The 21,097-nt window shown below is 45.4% G+C and overlaps 1 protein-coding gene across 8 annotated transcripts in view; it reads left to right on the top strand.

The window, feature by feature from the left end:
• Positions 1–21,097, top strand: part of SORCS1 (sortilin related VPS10 domain containing receptor 1) — a 1,076,837-nt gene that overhangs the window by 964,754 nt on the left and 90,986 nt on the right. For all 8 annotated transcript variants that reach the window (XM_089660690.1, XM_089660686.1, XM_089660688.1 and 5 more), the window contains exon 24: positions 6,838–6,937. In XM_089660690.1, the coding sequence (XP_089516816.1) occupies positions 6,838–6,937 (100 nt within the window). The remainder of the gene's footprint in view (positions 1–6,837; positions 6,938–21,097) is intronic.

The raw sequence follows: 21,097 nt of genomic DNA, 5'->3' as shown, positions 1-21,097 counted from the left end.
TGCTTCTCCTTCTCCTTCTCCGTCTTCTCATCCTTCTCCTTCTCATCCTTCTCCTTCTTCTCATCCTTCTCCTTCTTCTCATCCTTCTTCTCATCCTTCTCCTTCTTCTCATCCTTCTCCTTCTTCTCATCCTTCTCCTTCTTCTCATCCTTCTTCTCATCCTTCTCCTTCTTCTCATCCTTCTCCTTCTCCTCATCCTTCTCCTTCTCCTTCTTCTCATCCTTCTCCTTCTTCTCATCCTTCTCCTTCTTCTCATACTTCTCCTTCTCCTTCTTCTCATCCTTCTCCTTCTTCTCATCCTTCTTCTCATCCTTCTCCTTCTTCTCATCCTTCTCCTTCTTCTCATCCTTCTGCTCATCCTTCTCCTTCTTCTCATCCTTCTCCTTCTCCTTCTTCTCATCCTTCTCCTTCTTCTCATCCTTCTCCTTCTCATCCTTCTCTTTCTTCTCATCCTTCTCCTTCTTCTCATCCTTCTCCTTCTCCTTCTTCTCATCCTTCTTCTCCTCATCCTTCTCCTTCTTCTCATCCTTCTCCTTCTCCTTCTTCTCATCCTTCTCCTTCTTCTCATCCTTCTCCTTCTCCTTCTTCTCATCCTTCTCCTTCTCCTTCTTCTCATCCTTCTCCTTCTTCTCATCCTTCTCCTTCTCCTTCTCTTTCCTCATCTCCAAGGGCATTTAAATTAAAGGTACAGTGTTCTGCAGTAATTTAAAGGCTCTCTGAAGCCTAGAAACCCTTTTTATAAGTCATCTCCTTCTCATCCTTCTCTTTCTTCTCATCCTTCTCCTTCTTCTCATCCTTCTCCTTCTTCTCATCCTTCTCCTTCTCCTTCTTCTCATCCTTCTCCTTCTTCTCATCCTTCTCCTTCTCCTTCTTCTCATCCTTCTCCTTCTCCTTCTTCTCATCCTTCTCCTTCTTCTCATCCTTCTCCTTCTCCTTCTTCTCATCCTTCTTCTCATCCTTCTCCTTCTTCTCATCCTTCTCCTTCTCCTCATCCTTCTCCTTCTTCTCATCCTTCTCCTTCTCCTTCTTCTCATCCTTCTCCTTCTCCTTCTTCTCATCCTTCTCCTTCTCCATCTTCTCATCCTTCTCCTTCTCCTTCTTCTCATCCTTCTCCTTCTTCTCATCCTTCTCCTTCTCCTTCTTCTCATCCTTCTCCTTCTTCTCATCCTTCTCCTTCTCCTCATCCTTCTCCTTCTCCTTCTTCTCATCCTTCTCCTTCTCCTTCTTCTCATCCTTCTCCTTCTTCTCATCCTTCTCCTTCTCCTCATCCTTCTCCTTCTCCTTCTTCTCATCCTTCTCCTTCTCCTTCTTCTCATCCTTCTCCTTCTTCTCATCCTTCTCCTTCTCCTCATCCTTCTCCTTCTCCTTCTTCTCATCCTTCTCCTTCTCCTTCTTCTCATCCTTCTCCTTCTTCTCATCCTTCTCCTTCTTCTCATCCTTCTCCTTCTTCTCATCCTTCTCCTTCTCCTTCTTCTCATCCTTCTCCTTCTTCTCATCCTTCTTCTCATCCTTCTCCTTCTTCTCATCCTTCTCCTTCTTCTCATCCTTCTCCTTCTTCTCATCCTTCTTCTCATCCTTCTCCTTCTTCTCATCCTTCTCCTTCTCCTTCTTCTCATCCTTCTCTTTCTTCTCATCCTTCTCCTTCTCATCCTTCTCTTTCTTCTCATCCTTCTCCTTATTCTCATCCTTCTCCTTCTCCTTCTTCTCATCCTTCTTCTCCTCATCCTTCTCCTTCTTCTCATCCTTCTCCTTCTCCTTCTTCTCATCCTTCTCCTTCTCCTTCTTCTCATCCTTCTCCTTCTCCTTCTCCTTCTTCTCATCCTTCTCCTTCTCCTTCTTCTCATCCTTCTCCTTCTTCTCATCCTTCTCCTTCTTCTCATCCTTCTCCTTCTCCTTCTCCTTCTCTTTCCTCATCTCCAAGGGCATTTAAATTAAAGGTACAGTGTTCTGCACTAATTTAAAGGCTCTCTGAAGCCTAGAAACCCTTTTTATAAGTCATCTTCGTAGCGAAGAAATTCGCATCGAATCGAATTTCACACTGGAATTCGCCGAATCAGCCGAATCAAATTTTTGAGAAATTCGCTCATCTCTAATTATCATGAACCAAACCTTCCCATTCAGAATCAATCTGTAAAGAATGTCATGAAACAAACAGCTATTTCTTCATGACAGAACCTGCTACAAAGTTGGTTAAAATCCCTCCAATGAGGGAATAATTCACCAGATTCAGGAAATAACGGGGATAACAATTCCAAAAGACCCAGGGACATGTCTTCTGCATGGAACCGAATATACAGTGAAAAAATATAAAAACTTAGGGTTATTTTATTTAATAAATGCAGCAAAGGGTTTGATCCCCAAATTCTGGAAGGAACATGAGGCACCAAAAATAAAGGATTGGATAGGAAGGGTGGACGATGTATAGAATGGAGGAACTATATCATATAGATGAAGATAAAATGGAGAGATTCCGTAAAAGGTGGGAAAAATGGGATGAATGTAAGAAATCAAGTCAATATGCGGAAATTGAAGAAATAGAGGATATCCCGAGGACTTCCATGTGAGGTGAAGTACGTGGAGCTAGGAAAAAAGAGAGAAGAAATAGAGATTAGGGGGAGCGGGGAGTTGGTGGCGGGGGTAGGGATGGCGTTTATTTTGTATGGGGGGTAGATAAAATTGTATTAGGATTGTGTATTTAAATGTTAATGAAACAAGAGAGCTTATTATTTTTATTGTATCATATAGCTGAAATTGGAATAAAAAAATTAATAAAATATTAATTTAAAAAAGAAATCCCTCCAATGTACATTGATCACCAAGAGGAGATTGTTTTTTTTTTCTCAACGCAAGTGGAATCATTCTGTAAACTAGGTTATCAATGTTGCTGGTATAGTTAAGGCATAAGGCCTTAAATATCCAGCTTTCCATGAGGAAATGTTGTTGGTAGCTCCCTTTGGTGCCACATGTTGGAAGGCCTAACCACTTGGTATCTGCTGAAGGATCAGTCTTCAGATTGGCAGATCCACTCGTTCTACAACCAAGTGCCTAGGGCCTTCAGATATGTGGTGGACACTGAAGGAATCCTAGAGCAGCATGTTCTCCAAGAACCATAACCATTTCAGCCTTTTCTATTTTTTTTTTCATCCTTCTCAGCAAGGCTTTATTGGGTGAGTACAGGACTGAGTTGGGCAGAAAGTGACACATCACTATAATAAATTGTGTGGTTCCTGCCTCTCTCTACAGCAGGCTACGTATCCTTCTTTATATCTGAAATGTGTAGTTTCAGTAATAGTAGCTATATATCAAATATAAAAAAAATCCTAAGAAAAATGTTGGGTTTTTTTTTCCCTTTAAAGCTGTTTTTGTGTCTTGCGATCTTTATTGATAGCGTAGGACTTGCAACAATATAGATAGCATAGGACTTGCAACATTATTTTCAAAAATTGAATTTGCTACTTGTTCGTCTTTTTGAATAAAATGCAGAAGATGCTTAAAGATGGTTTTCTGTTTCCCACGCTCCCTCTGGATTTGTCCCAGCAGATGGATGGATTTGTCACATACAAGACAAATAAAAAAAATCATGCTTGTGGGTTTGCATAATCGCACTGAGCATTCTATATCATTTCCCCAACGCTGTACACTGCAGATGTCATTGAAGGAGAGGATTTTTATCTATGACAGCTGCATACAGAACTCGGCATATACTGGATTATTTCATCTACATCAGACTTTTAGCGAGGGCCTTTTTAAGTTTTGTCACATTTGACCTATATGAAGTAACACCATATTAAAGTGCATATACAACCAAAACCTTTTTTTAGGAAACAGGTAAAGCCGGGTATGCATGAGAATATATATAATATAAATATATATATAGTGGATATAAAAAGTCTACACACCCCTGTTAAAAAGTAAGGTTTCTGTGATGTAAAAAAATGAGACAAAGATAAATCATTTCAGAACTTTTTCCACCTTTAATGTAACCTATAAACTGTACAACTCAGTTGAACATTAACGGTGGAAAAAGTTCTGAAATCTTTGTATATATTTATATATCTTTGTATCTTTTATTTAATTTCAAAATATATTTTAAAAAAAATTATATTTATTTATTTCAGGTACTTATATAGCACTGTCAATTTACGCAGCACTTTACATATATATTGTACATTCACATCAGTCCCTAACCCTCAAGGGGTGTACAATCTAAGGTCCCTAACTCACATTCATACATACACATACTAGGGACAATTTAGACAGGATCCAATTAACCTACCAGCATGTCTTTGGAGTGTAGAAGGAAACCGGAGCACCCAGAGGAAACCCACACAAGCACAGGGAGAACATGCAAACTCCATGCAGGAGGTGCCATGGTCGGGAATCGAACCCATGACCCGTTTTACTGCAAGGCCACTGTACCACCCCGTGTTATTATATATGTGTAAATATATAATATATATAAAATTATCTTTTTTTTGTATCTTTTATCGCTATATTATATATATATATATATATATATATATATATTTTTTTTTTTTTTAATATATATTGAATATGGCCAAAATTGTAGCACTTCAAATATATGGCAATATATTTGGGAAGAATATTTTTAAAATATATTTCAAATATATTTTTCTTCCATGTGGGATATAAAGCCATTTATAACTCTGCCCCGAATTACATCACCGATCTTGTCTCCAAATATCACCCAAACCATACTCTCCAATCCTCATACGACTTCCTGCTCTCTAGTTCCCTTGTCTCCTCCTCCCATGCTCGTCTCCAGGACCTCTCCAGAGCTTCCCCCATCCTCTGGAACTCTCTACCACAATCCGACTATCGCCTACTCTTCCCACTTTTAGGCGATCTCTGAAAACCTCTCTCTTCAGGGAAGCCTATCATGCCGTCAGCTAATAATGGAATCTTCTACTCTTCCTACCAGTCCATCCCCCACAGTTACTACCTTTTGTACCACTAGCCCCTCCCTCTTAGATTGTAAGCTCCAAGGAGCAGGGCTCTCCTAAGCCTCTTGTATTGAACTGTATTGTTGCTGTATTGTCTCCCGTTATATTGTAAATTGCTGAGCAAACTGTTGGCGCCATATAAATCCTGTATAATAATAATAAAAATCTTGTCAAGTTGGCAAACTGGGGGTGGGGTGGTGACCAAGTTCTGTTGCCTAACTGTAGTGAAGAACAGTGAGGTCAGGGGTCCTGCAGCCTCATAAGAAAGTCAGAGGAGAATGAAAACCTCTACAAGAATAGCCAGTGCTCAGCCGGACACTGATAGAAGTCACAAGATTACTAAATACTGATGATGGGAAAAGGTATTTCCATGTTCTGTGTACTGTGCAAGATTGGATATAGTGAATGCAGGGTTCTGGGTTTAGTAGCACTTTAAACATTCACAGTGCCGGAGGAAAAAAGTAAATAAACCCATAGATTAATTACTTCAATGAAAGCTAACTGCAATCAGTACTCTGCACACTTAGAGTCCAATTAATGAAATGAGCTTAGAGGTGTGGTTTAGAGCTACTCTGATTGATGAAAGACACTCAAACATTTTAAAATTGCTGTTCACAAGAGGCATCGGCTGATGTGAACTATGCCTCACAATGGTTTGAGATTGCCATGCTATCTCAAAAAGCTTAGGCATCCATCAGTCAACAGTTAGGAAAATTGTCTACAAATAGGGACATTTTAGTACTGTGACTACTCTTCCTAGACGTGGACGCCCAGCCAAGATGACTCCCAAGGCACAACGCAGAATCATCACTGAGGTAAAGAAGAACCCATGAGTAACAGCTAAAGGCTTGAAACAAAATAAAAAACAAAGCTTGCCCCCCTACAAATTCAATGCCAGACCCTTCAGGCTAGGGTTGTAGGGAAGGAACACTTGTCCTCTTCAACATGGCGGCAAGGTGCTTTCCCAGAGGGGCCCCTCCTGGCATGGTGCCCTCTCCATGTTGAGGGCATTTGGCCTGGTATGGTTCAGGCGAGCACCCCTTCTCTCCCAGCCAGCCAGACCAAATGCTCAGGTAAGGGTTTGGTTTAGATTTTGGTGGGGCCCACATTTATTTTTTGTGTGGAATCCCTTAAAATTCATCCCAGGCTCCACCCCATTTTTAAAAAAAAACTTTAACCTTTGTTTACATTCCCATGTAATCCAGGAACATATGGTGATGGATCATTGTTTGGTAGAACTTTGGGGTCTGCTTGCCCCCTAAAAATGAGGAGCATTGAGCAGAAAGCTGTCATATTTAACAGTAGTAGTAATACCCACTTCATCCAGAATTTCACTCAGCTGAGCACTGATTTACATTGGCCATTCGCCAAATTTCTGAATGAGAAAAATTCAGTCAGAACATGGGTTCAGACCGAACAGGAAGCTCATCCCTAACCTAGAATCAAATATATTTTTCATGTTAAGTGCAGTCGTGGCAAATATGTTGTCACCGTAACACTTCCAGATATTTATTACATACAGAGATCACAGTACTCCCCCTGACAATGCCTTCATCTGTCTTGAAGGATAGAGCGATCTTTGTTTAGACATTATCCATTATGTATATATTGCACAGATACAGTAAATGATCTGTTTAATTATTTTTTAGCCAAACTAAAAGCTGTATATGATAAATCACTGCCAAAAAATGCACGCACTGTAAGAATACTGCATGCATACTGTTAGAAGCAGCAACAGTCACTACAACACAATGAAAAAATAATAGTATAATAATAATAATAATAAAAACAGTAAGATGGATAATACATGTTTCATAAACTAGAAAACCAGTAAAAGATTTTATCTTGATCAAAAATCTGTTTCTTTTGTCAGATTGCCGATGTGTTCATCAACAAACTCAATCAAGACATGGTTCATTTTGAGCTGAAACCTGGGGTACGAATCATGGTCCACGTAGCTCATTTAACAGCAGGTAACTGCTATGATTTACGCCTTTTTTTTACAGTTTGTATCTTCTGTAATTCCTTATTTTCCAGGAAATCAGGAGACCAGGACTCATCAGGGCTATCAACCAAGATGTTGTTTTAACAGCCAATCTTTCTTCCATGCTAGAGAGTCATCAGTTGGGTTGTATACTAGAGAGACATGAGTTGTATTGTATGTTAGATAGACATGAATTATATTACATGTTAGAGAGACATGCGTTGTATTGTATGTTAGATAGACATGAATTATATTACATGTTAGAGAGACATGCGTTGTATTGTACAGTATGTTAGATAGACATGATTTTAAATTTGTGTTAGAGAGACATGAATTGTATCATATGTTAGAGAGTTGTTGTATTGACATGAGTTGCATTGTATGTTAAAAGAGGGATGTTGTTGGGTTGTTTGTTAGAGAGACGTCAGTTATATTATAAAGATATGAGTTGTATTAAACTGTATGTTGTATCATGAGTTGGTTCCTATGTTATGGAAACATCAGCTGTACATACATTATATTGCAATAAGTACTGGGACACCTCTCCAAATCATGTGACTCAGGTGTTCCAATCCCCTCCATGGTCACAGGTGTATAAATCAAGCACCTAGGCATGCAGACTGCTTCTACAAACATTTGTGAAAGAATGGGTCTCTCTCAGGAGCTCAGTGAATTCAAGCGTGGTGCCGTGATAGGTGGCCACTTCTGCAATAAGTCCGTCCGGAAAATTTTCTTGCTACTAAAGATTCCACGCTCAACTGTTAGTGGGATTATAACAAAGTGGAAGCAACTGGGAACAACAGCAACTCAGCCACCAAGTGGTAGGCCACGTCACATGACAGAGCGGGGTCAGCGCATGCTGAAGCGCACAGTGCGCAGAAGTCGCCAACTGTCAGGAGAGTCAATAGCTATTCATGTGGCCTTCAGATTAGCACAACAACAGTGCGTAGAGAGCTTCATGGGTTTCCATGGCAAAGCAACTGCATCAAAGCCTTACATCGCCATGTGCAATGCAAAGCGTCGGATGCTGTGGTGTCAAGCATGCTGGCACTGGACTCTAAAGCAGAGGAGACGTGTTCTTTGGAGTGACGAATCACACTTGTCTGTCTGGCAATCTGATGGACGTGTCTGGGTTTTTTTTCAGGGTTTGGGCTTGGTCCCTTAGTTCCAGTGAAGGGAACTCTTAAGGCATCAGCATACCAAGACATTTTGGGCAATTTCATGCTCCAAACTTTGTGGCATCAGTGCCTTACCTCACAGATGCACTGGAAGAAAGGTCAAACATTCCCATAGACACACTCCTAAACCTTGTGGATGGCCTTCCCAGAAGAGTTGAAGCTGTTATAGCGGCAAAAGGTGGGACAACTCCATTTTTAACCCTACAGACTAAGTTCATGTGCATGTAAAGGCAGGTGTCCCAGTACTTTTGGCAATATAACGTATGTTAAAGAGACAGGAATTATATTGCATGTTGTAGAGACACCAGTTGGGTTGTATGTTAAAGAGGCATGAGTTGGGTTGTAAGGTATAGAAACGTCTATCATATTGTATGTTAGAGAGACATCAGTTGTAATGTTAGAAAGACATTAATTGGGCTGTATGTTATAAAGACATGAGGTGTATTATTTGTTAGAGACGTGAGTTTTATTGTATATATTAGAGAAATAGTTATGTTTTTTTGGTAGAGAGACATAAGTTGGGATATATGTCAAAGAGACATTAATTGTAGTAATAATAGTATGTTATAGAAACATGTTGAACTGTATATTAGAGCGATATAAATTGGGTTTAATGTTAGAGAGACATGAGTTGTAATGTATATTGTTATGGAGAAGTTGTATTGTATGTTAAACATGAGTTGGATTTTATATTAGAAGGACAGTGTTCTGAGGTCACAGGGAAAAAAATTAAGTTTAGCCTTTGAATATGTTTTCCTGCTAATGTCTGCTCAGGATGTCATGTGTTTATGGAAGCCAACATTCAAACTACTGTATTCAAAATAAAAAAAAAAAGAAAGAAACATTTATAATAAGCTTTGTCTGAAGTTGAGCATTAAAACTTCATTCTTCTGGTTGGTCACCTGATGCACAGGGTTCTCCTCGGTCTTCTCCAGTGGTTGATGGTCCCGGTCAACTATTCTGTCTATCAATACACTAAATGCAGGGCGCCATGGTCAGGTGGTGGTACCATTATGCCCTGGACTCATAGTCCTGATTTGATCTTCCATGTTGAGTGAGGCTGGGTGTCACCCAACCCAAAAGACTTAGGCATCTCGTGGTGGAAAAGATGTACAGCAGGGGACAGTTTTGGGCTGAAAGTGAACATTGCAGTAGTTGATTGACATAAATATATAAAAGAAAACAAAAACCCTGAGGTTGTATGTGTCTTCTCTAATGTTAGTTAATGGCATGTCAGTTATTATGAACAGAAAGAAGAAAAAAAAAATCTTGCTCCAAAACCAGCAGAACTTTTGGAAATTAACTAGCAAAGCTGTAAAAACAAGTACATTTTTCAATGCAGTCAGTCAAACCACAGGAATCTGCAGGTATCTTTTCTGTTTAATGCAAGTGAAATACAGTTAACTAATTAGCTGTACCTAGCAATACCCTTTCAAGTCTCAGATATGTCCAAATTGCTTATAAATAAGGTCCCAGATCCTACTTGGGAATCCAGTGGAGGTAACAGATGTGGTGGAAACTGCGAATAGAAAATCGTCCAGGGATGTCTCGGCAGAGGAAAGGCAGGATGCTGATAAGAAGGTCCACAGTGTGTAACTTACATCTTGCTAGCATGGTTGTTAATAAGATCCTGGGGAATGTCAATTCATGTTTTTGCATCCCATTAGCAGCAAAGCAGATGTTTCTGGTGCCCTGGCTCTATACAGATTGCATACCTCAGCTCACTCTGTGTTGTCTTCTGCAGGAAGCCTATTCATTTACAGACATCTCCAGAGTTATTAATGAGCTGTTTTGAGTGTTCCACAATTAAAGGGTCAGTCCACTCAAAACTAATATTTCATTGTTTGGTAGATGCTGGAGAGTTAAACTGCTTGAGAATTTCCTTCTGATGGTGAGATCATCTAGCTCTGTTCACTTACTGTGACCAATATAGTGCCCCACCCCACTCTATGAAGGCCCTATCCCTACATATTATTCTATTCAGGAAATAAAGAAAATATTGTCGAGTGAATTCACATATCCACTGCAGGCAACTAGATGCTCCTGCATATACCCTCAGCCCTCTTCTGGTATCCAGGGACCATGTCAACTTGAGGCACTTTACTCATTTCCAAGTATAGTCCACCTTCCTGCTCCTGCACCCTCCTGTTGATTCAATGCTATCATGGATGACAACGCTATGGATGGATGACAAGATTGACCAAGAGGAAGGTTTTGAAGGCAAAGTGACTACTTGTTAAAATGAACCTTTAAGCAAAAAAAAAAGCTGAAAACTCCCTGCAAGAGAAGAGGTATTATACTCACTTTTCCAGTGGTCAAAGCAAGTGTCAGATGCCTCATGATGTGGTTCCATCTTCCAACCCCCTATATCAGTGGTTCTCAACCTTCCTAATGCCGTGACCCTTTAATACAGTTCCTCATGTTGTGGTGACCCCCAACCATAAAATTATTTTCATTGCTACTTCATAACTGTAATTTTGCAGTGAGAGGAGTAGTGCCACATCATTGGTGTCAGTGAGAGGAGTAGTGCCACATCACTGATGTCAGTGGGAGGAATAGTGTCCCATCGTTGGTATCAGTGGGAGGAATAGTGTCCCATCATTGGTATCAGTGGGAGGAATAGTGCCACATTGTTGGTGTCAGTGGGAGGAATAGTGCCCTGTCATTGGTGTCAGTGTGGGAGGAATAGTGCCCCATCATTGGTGTCAGTGGGAGGGGGGGGGGATAGTGCCCCATCATTGATACTAGTGTGGGGGGAAATTGTGCCCCATCATTGGTGTCAGTGGGGGGGGATAGTGCCCCATCGTTGGTGTCAGTGGAGGGAGGAATAGTGCCCCATCGTTGGTGTCAGTGGGGGGAGGAATAGTGCCCCATCGTTGGTGTCAGTGGGGGGAGGAATAGTTCCCCATCGTTGGTGTCAGTGGGGGGAGGAATAGTTCCCCATCGTTGGTGTCAGTGGGGGGGGGAGGAAATAGTGCCCCATCACTGGTGTCAGTGGGAGGAATAGTGCCCCATCATTGGTATTAGTGACACCAATGATGGGGCACTATTCCTCCCACTGACACCAATGATACTTACCTTGCTGACTCCTGCTCCAGCCTGGTCTTGCTCCCTCCCTCTCCCATCTACAGCCAGCAAACCTGGCTGCAGCAGCACCATCTGCACGCTACAGACACTTACCTGTCAGCTGTCTTCCTTCTCCGGCCGCTCCCTCGCTCGATTTTCTTTGATCTTCGCGCTGCTGCTCGGCGCCTCCTCTCCAAGCTCCACTTCCTCGCCGGTGATTGGCTGCCTGTGTGCCTCTCCTGAGCTACAGTTCTGGCGGCCAATCACTGGCGAGGAGGCGGAGCTGTCGAGTGATCCCGGGGATATGGCCAGATGACAGGGGCGGCATGTCATCCCACGCACACATCGTGGTCCAGGGAAATGTGGACGTATCTGCATGTGGGCGGACCCGCCTGGAGACTGATAGAGGAGCGGTGTCTCGGTTCCTAAGACCATCGGAAATATGTGTTTTCCGATGGTCTTAGGAGACCCCTGTGAAAGGGTTGTTCGACCCCCAAAGGGGTCACGACCCACAGGTTGAGAACCGCTGCCCTATATCATTGCTTAATCCTGTAAAGAAAAAGGTGAGAGAATGGAACATTTAGATTCTTGCATAAGGCCAGTCGTGACTTTTTCTTTTTAAATACAGTTTTCAATAATTTGGTGGACTGAGGCCCATAATTTTTTTTTTATTGCTGAAACAGTTGGGACGGCAAGTCAGATTGTGTATTGGGCTGGAGGGATTAGCATTAACAATATGCAGTGTAGCGTTAGGCATAGATACAGAAGAAAAAGATTTTGAGGAGCTGATTTCAGATTATCGCAAATTGAGTAAACAGAGAGGCCAGGAAGCAGAAAAATAGAATTCCATGGTGTATCACTAGTGGGATCCCCAGCAAAAGAAAGGAGATCCTGATTCCTGTATAAAGATCTTTAGTTATCTAGAGGGATCACCAGCAGAAGGAAAGAGGTCCTCATTCCTCTATATAAATCTATAGTTATCACTAGAGATGAGCGAATCGAAGTAGCCGAAGTGGAATTCGAGTCGAATATCGGAAAAATTTCGCGCCGAATCCGAAAAATAGCCTACTTCGGACGCGCGAATCGAAATTTTTCCGAAAATGGCGGCGGACATGTGCGGCGACGGAGCGGGGATGTCTGGGAAGGCGCGCAGACAAGGCGCGCTGACCCATAATGCATTCCTCAATGACATGTGATCGCATCAGCCAATCAGCAGCCAGCCAGCCAGCACTGTGTAATGGTCGAGCTATAAATAGCGGCCATTTTGGAATTCTTCATTTGCCTGCAGTCATTGAACAGAGGCAGACCGCTCTGTATTAGGGACAGAGTTAGGGCCACAGAAACGATACTTGGGGACAGAGAAACGTTACTTAGGGACAGAGAACCATTACTCAGGGACACAGAATTGTTAGTGAGGGCCACAGAATCGTTACTTAGGGACAAAGAAACGCTAGTTAGGGCCACAGAATTCTTACTCAGGGACAGACAGAATTGTTACTGAGTGCCAGAGAATTGTTACTTAGGGCCACAGAAACGTTATTAGGGCCACAGAATTGTTACTCAGGGACAGACAGACAGAATTGTTACTGAGTGCCAGAGAATTGTTACTTAGGGCCACAGAAACTTTAGTTAGGGCCACATAATTGTTACTCAGGGACAGACAAAGAATTGTTACTGAGGGCCACAGAACTGTTACTTAGGGCCACAGAAACGTTATTAGGGCCACAGAATTGTTACTCAGGGACAGACAGAATTGTTACTGAGTGCCAGAGAATTGTTACTTAGGGCCACAGAAACTTTAGTTAGGGCCACAGAATTGTTACTCAGGGACAGACACAGAATTGTTACTGAGGGCCACAGAACTGTTACTTAGGGCCACAGAAACTTTAGTTAGGGCCACAGAATTGTTACTCAGGGACAGACACAGAATTGTTACTGAGGGCCACAGAACTGTTACTTAGGGCCACAGAATTGTTACTCGCACAGACACAGAATTGTTACTCAGGGACACAGAATTGTTACTGAGGGCCAAAGAACCATTACTTAGGGCCACAGAATTGTTACTCGCACAGACACAGAATTGTTACACAGGGACACAGAATTGTTACTGAGGGCCACAGAACCGTTACTTAGGGCCACAGAATTGTTACTCAGGGACACAGAATTGTTACTGAGGGCCACAGAACTGTTACTTAGGGCCACAGAATTGTTACTCGCACAGACACAGAATTGTTACTCAGGGACACAGAACTGTTACTGAGGGCCACAGAACTGTTACTTAGGGCCACAGAATTGTTACTCGCACAGACACAGAATTGTTACACAGGGACACAGAATTGTTACTGAGAGCCACAGAACCGTTACTTAGGGCCACAGAATTGTTACTCAGGGACACAGAATTGTTACTGAGGGCCACAGAACTGTTACTTAGGGCCACAGAATTGTTACTCGCACAGACACAGAATTGTTACTCAGGGACACAGAACTGTTACTGAGGGCCACAGAACTGTTACTTAGGGCCACAGAATTGTTACTCGCACAGACACAGAATTGTTACACAGAATTGTTACTGAGAGCCACAGAACCGTTACTTAGGGCCACAGAATTGTTACTCAGGGACACAGAATTGTTACTGAGGGCCACAGAACTGTTACTTAGGGCCACAGAATTGTTACTCGCACAGACACAGAATTGTTACTCAGGGACACAGAACTGTTACTGAGGGCCACAGAACTGTTACTTAGGGCCACAGAATTGTTACTCGCACAGACACAGAATTGTTACACAGGGACACAGAATTGTTACTGAGGGCCACAGAACCGTTACTTAGGGCCACAGAATTGTTACTCAGGGACACAGAATTGTTACTGAGGGCCACAGAACTGTTACTTAGGGCCACAGAATTGTTACTCGCACAGACACAGAATTGTTACTCAGGGACACAGAACTGTTACTGGGGGCCACAGAACTGTTACTTAGGGCCACAGAATTGTTACTCGCACAGACACAGAATTGTTACTCAGGGACACAGAATTGTTACTGAGGGCCACAGAACCGTTACTTAGGGCCACAGAATTGTTACTCGCACAGACACAGAATTGTTACACAGGGACACAGAATTGTTACTGAGGGCCACAGAACCATTACTTAGGGCCACAGAATTGTTACTCAGGGACACAGAATTGTTACTGAGGGCCACAGAACTGTTACTTAGGGCCACAGAATTGTTACTCGCACAGACACAGAATTGTTACTCAGGGACACAGAACTGTTACTGAGGGCCACAGAACTGTTAATTAGGGCCACAGAATTGTTACTCGCACAGACACAGAATTGTTACTCAGGGACACAGAATTGTTACTGAGGGCCACAGAACCGTTACTTAGGGCCACAGAATTGTTACTCGCACAGACACAGAATTGTTACACAGGGACACAGAATTGTTACTGAGGGCCACAGAACCGTTACTTAGGGCCACAGAATTGTTACTCAGGGACACAGAATTGTTACTGAGGGCCACAGAGCTGTTACTTAGGGCCACAGAATTTTTACTCGCACAGACACAGAATTGTTACTCAGGGACACAGAATTGTTACTGAGGGCCACAGAACCATTACTTAGTGCCACAGAAACGTTAATCAGGGACACAGAATTGTTACTGAGGGCCACAGAACCGTTACTTAGGGCCACAGAATTGTTACTCACGGACAGACACAGAATTGTTTCTTGAGGGACACAGAATTTTTAATGAGGGCCACAGAACCGTGACTTAGGGCCACATAAACGTTAATCAGGAACACAGAATTGTTACTGAGGGCCACAGAACCGTTACTTAGGGCCACATAAACGTTAATCAGGGACACAGAATTGTTACTGAGGGCCACAGAACCGTTACTTAGGGCCACAGAATTGTTACTCACGGACAGACACAGAATTGTTTCTTGAGGGACACAGAATTTTTACTGAGGGCCACAGAACCGTTACTTAGGGCCACAGAAACGTTAATCAGGGACACAGAATTGTTACTGAGGGCCACAGAACCGTTACTTAGGGCCACGTAAACGTTAATCAGGGACAGACACAGAATTGTTACTGAGGTACACAGAATTGTTACTGAGGGCCACAGAACCGTTACTTAGGGCCACGTAAACGTTAATCAGGGACAGACACAGAATTGTTACTGAGGTACACAGAATTGTTACTGAGGGCCACAGAACCGTTACTTAGGGCCACATAAACGTTAATCAGGGACACAGAATTGTTACTGAGGGCCACAGAACCGTTACTTAGGGCCACATAAACGTTAATCAGGGACACAGAATTGTTACTTAGGGCCACAGAACCGTTACTTAGGGCCACAGAATTGTTACTCACGGACAGACACAGAATTGTTTCTTGAGGGACACAGAATTTTTACTGAGGGCCACAGAACCGTTACTTAGGGCCACATAAACGTTAATCAGGGACACAGAATTGTTACTGAGGGCCACAGAACCGTTACTTAGGGCCACGTAAACGTTAATCAGGGACAGACACAGAATTGTTACTGAGGTACACAGAATTGTTACTGAGGGCCACAGAACCGTTACTTAGGGCCACATAAACGTTAATCAGGGACACAGAATTGTTACTGAGGGCCACAGAACCGTTACTTAGGGCCACGTAAACGTTAATCAGGGACAGACACAGAATTGTTACTGAGGTACACAGAATTGTTACTGAGGGCCACAGAACCGTTACTTAGGGCCACATAAACGTTAATCAGGGACACAGAATTGTTACTGAGGGCCACAGAACCGTTACTTAGGGCCACATAAACGTTAATCAGGGACACAGAATTGTTACTTAGGGCCACAGAACCATTACTTAGGGCCACAGAATTGTTACTCACGGACAGACACAGAATTGTTTCTTGAGGGACACAGAATTTTTACTGAGGGCCACAGAACCGTTACTTAGGGCCACAGAAACGTTAATCAGGGACACAGAATTGTTACTGAGGGCCACAGAACCGTTACTTAGGGCCACGTAAACGTTAATCAGGGACAGACACAGAATTGTTACTGAGGGACACAGAATTGTTACTGAGGGCCACAGAACCGTTACTTAGGGCCACATAAACGTTAATCAGGGACACAGAATTGTTACTGAGGGCCACAGAACCGTTACTTAGGGCCACAGAAACGTTAATCAGGGACACAGAATTGTTACTGAGGGCCACAGAACCGTTACTGAGGGCCACAGAACCGTTACTTAGGGCCACATAAACGTTAATCAGGGGGACACAGAATTGTTACTGAGGGCCACAGAAACGTTACTTAGGGCCACATAATTGTTACTCAGGGACAGACACAGAATTGTTACTGAGGAACACAGAATTGTTACTGAGGGACACAGAACCGTTACTTAGGGCCACAGAATTGTTACTCAGGGACAGACACAGAATTGTTACTCAGGGACACAGAATTGTTACTCAGGGACACAGAATCGTTGAATTAAAGAGTATGTCAGACAACATGCAGAGGAGTGGCAGAGGAGGCAATGTTTTAGGAGCGAGCAGACGTGGCAGCAGAGGAAGGGGTCGAGGCAGCAGTATTCGCAGCCAGAGGCCAGTGCTTCCGGTGTCATCCAGCGGTCGTGTCTCCACCGACAACCCTGCCGTCATCGATTGGTTGGCTCGGTCGTCTTCCTCTTCCTAGGTCACCTCTGACACCTACAGCCAACGGTCGGTGGGTACGTCAGACACAACCGTTAGTTGGCATGGCCCGGGACCAAGCCCACTGAAATCACGTGTCCTCTACCTGCCCCTGTCCTTTGGTGTTCCCTCACCAAGCGAAGTATCGCATGCTGTGGGCTCAGCCCCACTGTACAGTGAGGAAGAGCTAACAGAGGGCGGTCAGGAACGGGGGGAGACATCCGCCTTTTCAGCAGCCAGGCGAAGAAGTAGTGGCGAGGAGAGTGGCTCGGTAGCCGGTCTAGAGACAGGTCTGTCTCCTGACCCAGACGCAGCCGAGGGGGCTAGTAGTGAGGCGGAGACCCTACTTGATGATGAGGAGGTTGATCGCACTTGGCAGCCTCGTCGTCATCAGGCAATTTCTTCCGCATCAGGAGAAGAGGGTGGCAGCTTGGCAGCGAGCGAAACAGTCGGTGGGTTGCCCAGGAGACAGCAGCAGGGTCGCAGCAGTGTCAGTGGAGCCAAACGGCCACGGAGTAGAGCACCAGCTCCACTGCAGCCTACCACCACGGCCAGTAGTGGTGCCGGTGTGCACGGAGGAAGCAGCAGTCAGCCAGTGAGGAGTATCGGGGGCAAAGTTTCCTACTCGGCGGTGTGGCAATTTTTCGTCAAGCCGCCCGAGGAAGTAAACGTAGCCGTATGTCGACTATGTGGCCAGAAAGTCAAGCGTGGCCAGGGGGCCCATGTTGGGACTACAGCGTTGCGGCAGCATATGCAGCGTCGCCATTTGGTGGCCTGGGAAAACCGTGATAAAGATACGGCGGTTCTGCCCGCCCCAGCCCCCGCTCCATCACCCGCTCCGTTACTTGCTCCGTCACCCGACGTCAATCGCCCTCCATCAGCCAGTCAAGGCTCCAACACCTCTGCTGAGGGGAGTTGTCGCTCGTTGGCATCTTCCGCTCGTTCAGATGCTCCTTCTCCTGCTACTCCTCTTCACGGATTCCGTCAGCAGTCTTTCTTGGAATCCGTTTCCAAGAGACAACAGTTTGCGAGCACGCACCCGACGGTGCAAAAGCTGAACGTCCTCCTGTCCAAGTTGCTGGTGCTGCAGTCCCTCCCTTTCCAAGTGGTGGACTCAGCACCTTTCAGAGAAATGATGGCTTGTGCCGCGCCGCGGTGGAGAGTGCCAAGCCGTCATTTCTTTGCCAAAAAGGCAGTGCCAGCCCTGCATTCACATGTAGAAGACATGGTGGGCCAGTCTTTGAGCATGTCGGTCTCTGCCAAAGTGCACGGCAGCGCCGACGTGTGGAGCTGTAACTACGGTCAGGGACAGTACATGTCATTTACGGCCCACTGGGTGAACGTGGTGCCGTCACAGCCGCACCAGCAACTTGGACAGGTCACGCCGCTTTTGCCTCCACGTTTGCACGTCCTTGGTCCGGCAAAGATGTCCGCCTCTACCACCTCTTCTTCCGCCGTGTCCTCAGCCGCCACCCCCGTGCCAAGTCCCATTACCCGACTGGCATATCACATGTGCAGGGCGCAACGGTGTCACGCTGTTCTGCACCTGGTATGCCTTGGCGAACGTAGTCACACAGGGGAGGAACTTCTGAGTGTAATGAACAGAGAAATCGACAGATGGCTGTCTCCGCGCAAACTGAAAATCGGAACCATGTTGACCGACAACGGAAAGAACATGGTGTCTGCTCTGCGTCAAGGAAGGTTGTGCCATGCGCCATGCATGGCTCACGTGTTCAATCTGGTTGTCAAGCGGTTCCTAAAATCCACCATCCCACTGCAGGACATCCTTAAAATGTCACGTAAACTTTGCATGCATTTCAGCCATTCCTACACCGCAAAGCACACCCTCCTTGAGCTGCAGCGGCAGAACGGAATTCCACATCATCGCCTGATCTGCGACGTTGCAACAAGGTGGAATTCAACCCTACACATGTTAGACCGCCTTTACGAGCAGCGAAAGGCCATCACCGATTTCCTGATGTTACAAGCGGATAAAGGTACTCCCCTGTGTAACTTCGATGTCAGCCATTGGCAGCTCATGCGTGACACCTGCCGCTTGCTCAGGCCCTTTGAGGAGGCCACGCTATTCGTGAGTCGGCAGGACTATGGGATGAACGACGTCATTCCTCTGTTGCACGTCCTTGAACAAATGCTGTTAACAATGGCTGGTCAGGGTGCGGTAGACGTGGCGCACAGATCTCAACGCCACATGACCCCTGTGGGGGCAGGACAGGAAGAAGAGGAGGAGGTAGAGGAGGACATTTGTGCTCAGGAATTATTGAGTGAAATGGGTGGTTTTTCCACTCAGCGGACAGGAGTGGAGGAGCAGGAGCATCTGGTAGAGGAGGAGGAGGAGGAGACAGAGGACCCAGACGCACCGTGGCAGTATGCTGTGGAGATGGAGGCAGGGAGTCCCTCGCATTCCTTGGCAGAAATGGCCCATAGCATGCTCGCTTGCTTGCGTAGCGACAGCCGAATAATAACCATCAGACAGAGGGATGACTTTTGGCTGTCCACCTTGTTGGACCCTCGCTACCGTTCAAAAATGGTGGCCTTTTTCACACCTGCTGAGAGGGAGGCCAAAATAACGTACTATAAAAACCACCTATGTAGTCAGCTGGTCTCTGCCTGTCTGCGCCAACGTCCATCCTCAGACACTGTGGGCCCTGTGCGCTCGCGTTCCGCTGCCATGGCAGCAGGGGAGGGGTGGGGTGGTAGGAGCAGTGGCAGCTCCACCAGCAGCGGCTGCCTCAGTCTGCAGTCGATGATGAGTAGCTTTCTTCACCAGCGCAGTGAGGAAACTACTAACCAGCCGCAGCAGCAGCAGCAGCAGCATCAGGTGGACCTGGAGCAGGACCTCAAACAACAGGCTTGGGCCTACTTGGACAGCACCCTGCCAACCAAGGTAGACAATCCCCTTGACTACTGGGCAACGAAACTTGACCTTTGGCCCCAACTAGCTGAATTTGCCCTTGAAAGGCTGTCATGCCCGGCCAGTAGCGTGGCATCGGAGCGCGTGTTTAGTGCGGCAGGAGGTATTGTAACTCCGCGGAGGACACGACTGTCCACCCAAAGTGTGGAGAGACTCACGTTTGTGAAAATGAATCAGGCGTGGATTAGTCTGGATTTCAAACCACCAGTTCCTGACACAACTGACTAAATCCGCCATGAATCATGCCTCAAACATGTGCCACTTTCAGGTCTCCTCACACACTGCTGGTGTGTTCCATTTTTTGTCATAGGGTGCTGGCAGATTACGGGCCTCCCATAGCTGCTGCCAGGCCCCTAATCTGCCATAGGCCCCTATATACCGCCTCCTCATGCTGCTGCCAAGTCCAGAGTCTCTCATGGGTCCCTATACGGCCTCCCATTGCTGCTGTCTCCATCGCCACACTCTGCCATGTGCCACATTCAGGTCTCTTCACACTGCTTGTGTTTTCAATTTTTTGACATAGGGTGCTGGCAGATTACGGGCCTCCCATAGCTGCTGCCAGGCCCCTAATCTGCCATGGGCCCCTATATACCGCCTCCTCATGCTGCTGCCAAGTCCAGAGTCTCTCTTGGGTCCCTATACGGCCTCCCATTGCTGCTGTCTCCATCGCCACATTCTGCCATGTGCCACATTCAGGTCTCTTCACACTGCTTGTGTTTTCAATTTTTTGACATAGGGTGCTGGCAGATTACGGGCCTCCCATAGCTGCTGCCAGGCCCCTAATCTGCCATGGGCCCCTATATACCGCCTCCTCATGCTGCTGCCAAGTCCAGAGTCTCTCATGGGTCCCTATACGGCCTCCCATTGCTGCTGTCTCCATCGCCACACTCTGCCATGTGCCACTTTCAGGTCTTCTCACACACTGCTGGTGTGTAGAATTTTTTGACATAGGGTGCTGGCAGATTACGGGCCTCCTATAGCTGCTGCCAGGCCCCTAATCTGCCATAGGCCCCTATATACCGCCTCCTCATGCTGCTGCCAGGTCCAGAGTCTCTCATGGGTCCCTGTACGGCCTCCCATTGCTGCTGTCTCCATCGCCACACTCTGCCATGTGCCACTTTCAGGTCTCCACACACACTGCTGGTGTGTAGAATTTTTTGACATAGGGTGCTGGCAGATTACGGGCCTCCTATAGCTGCTGCCAGGCCCCTAATCTGCCATGGGCCCCTATATACCGCCTCCTCATGCTGCTGCCAGGTCCAGAGTCTCTCATGGGTC

The sequence above is a fragment of the Staurois parvus genome, unplaced genomic scaffold (assembly GCF_062004578.1).
Source record: "Staurois parvus isolate SC_StPar_1 unplaced genomic scaffold, SC_StPar_1.0 ptg001263l, whole genome shotgun sequence".
NCBI classification, from domain to species: domain Eukaryota; kingdom Metazoa; phylum Chordata; class Amphibia; order Anura; family Ranidae; genus Staurois; species Staurois parvus.
Note: the sequence above shows the minus strand (reverse complement) of the source record. Positions and strands in the feature narration are given on the sequence as shown.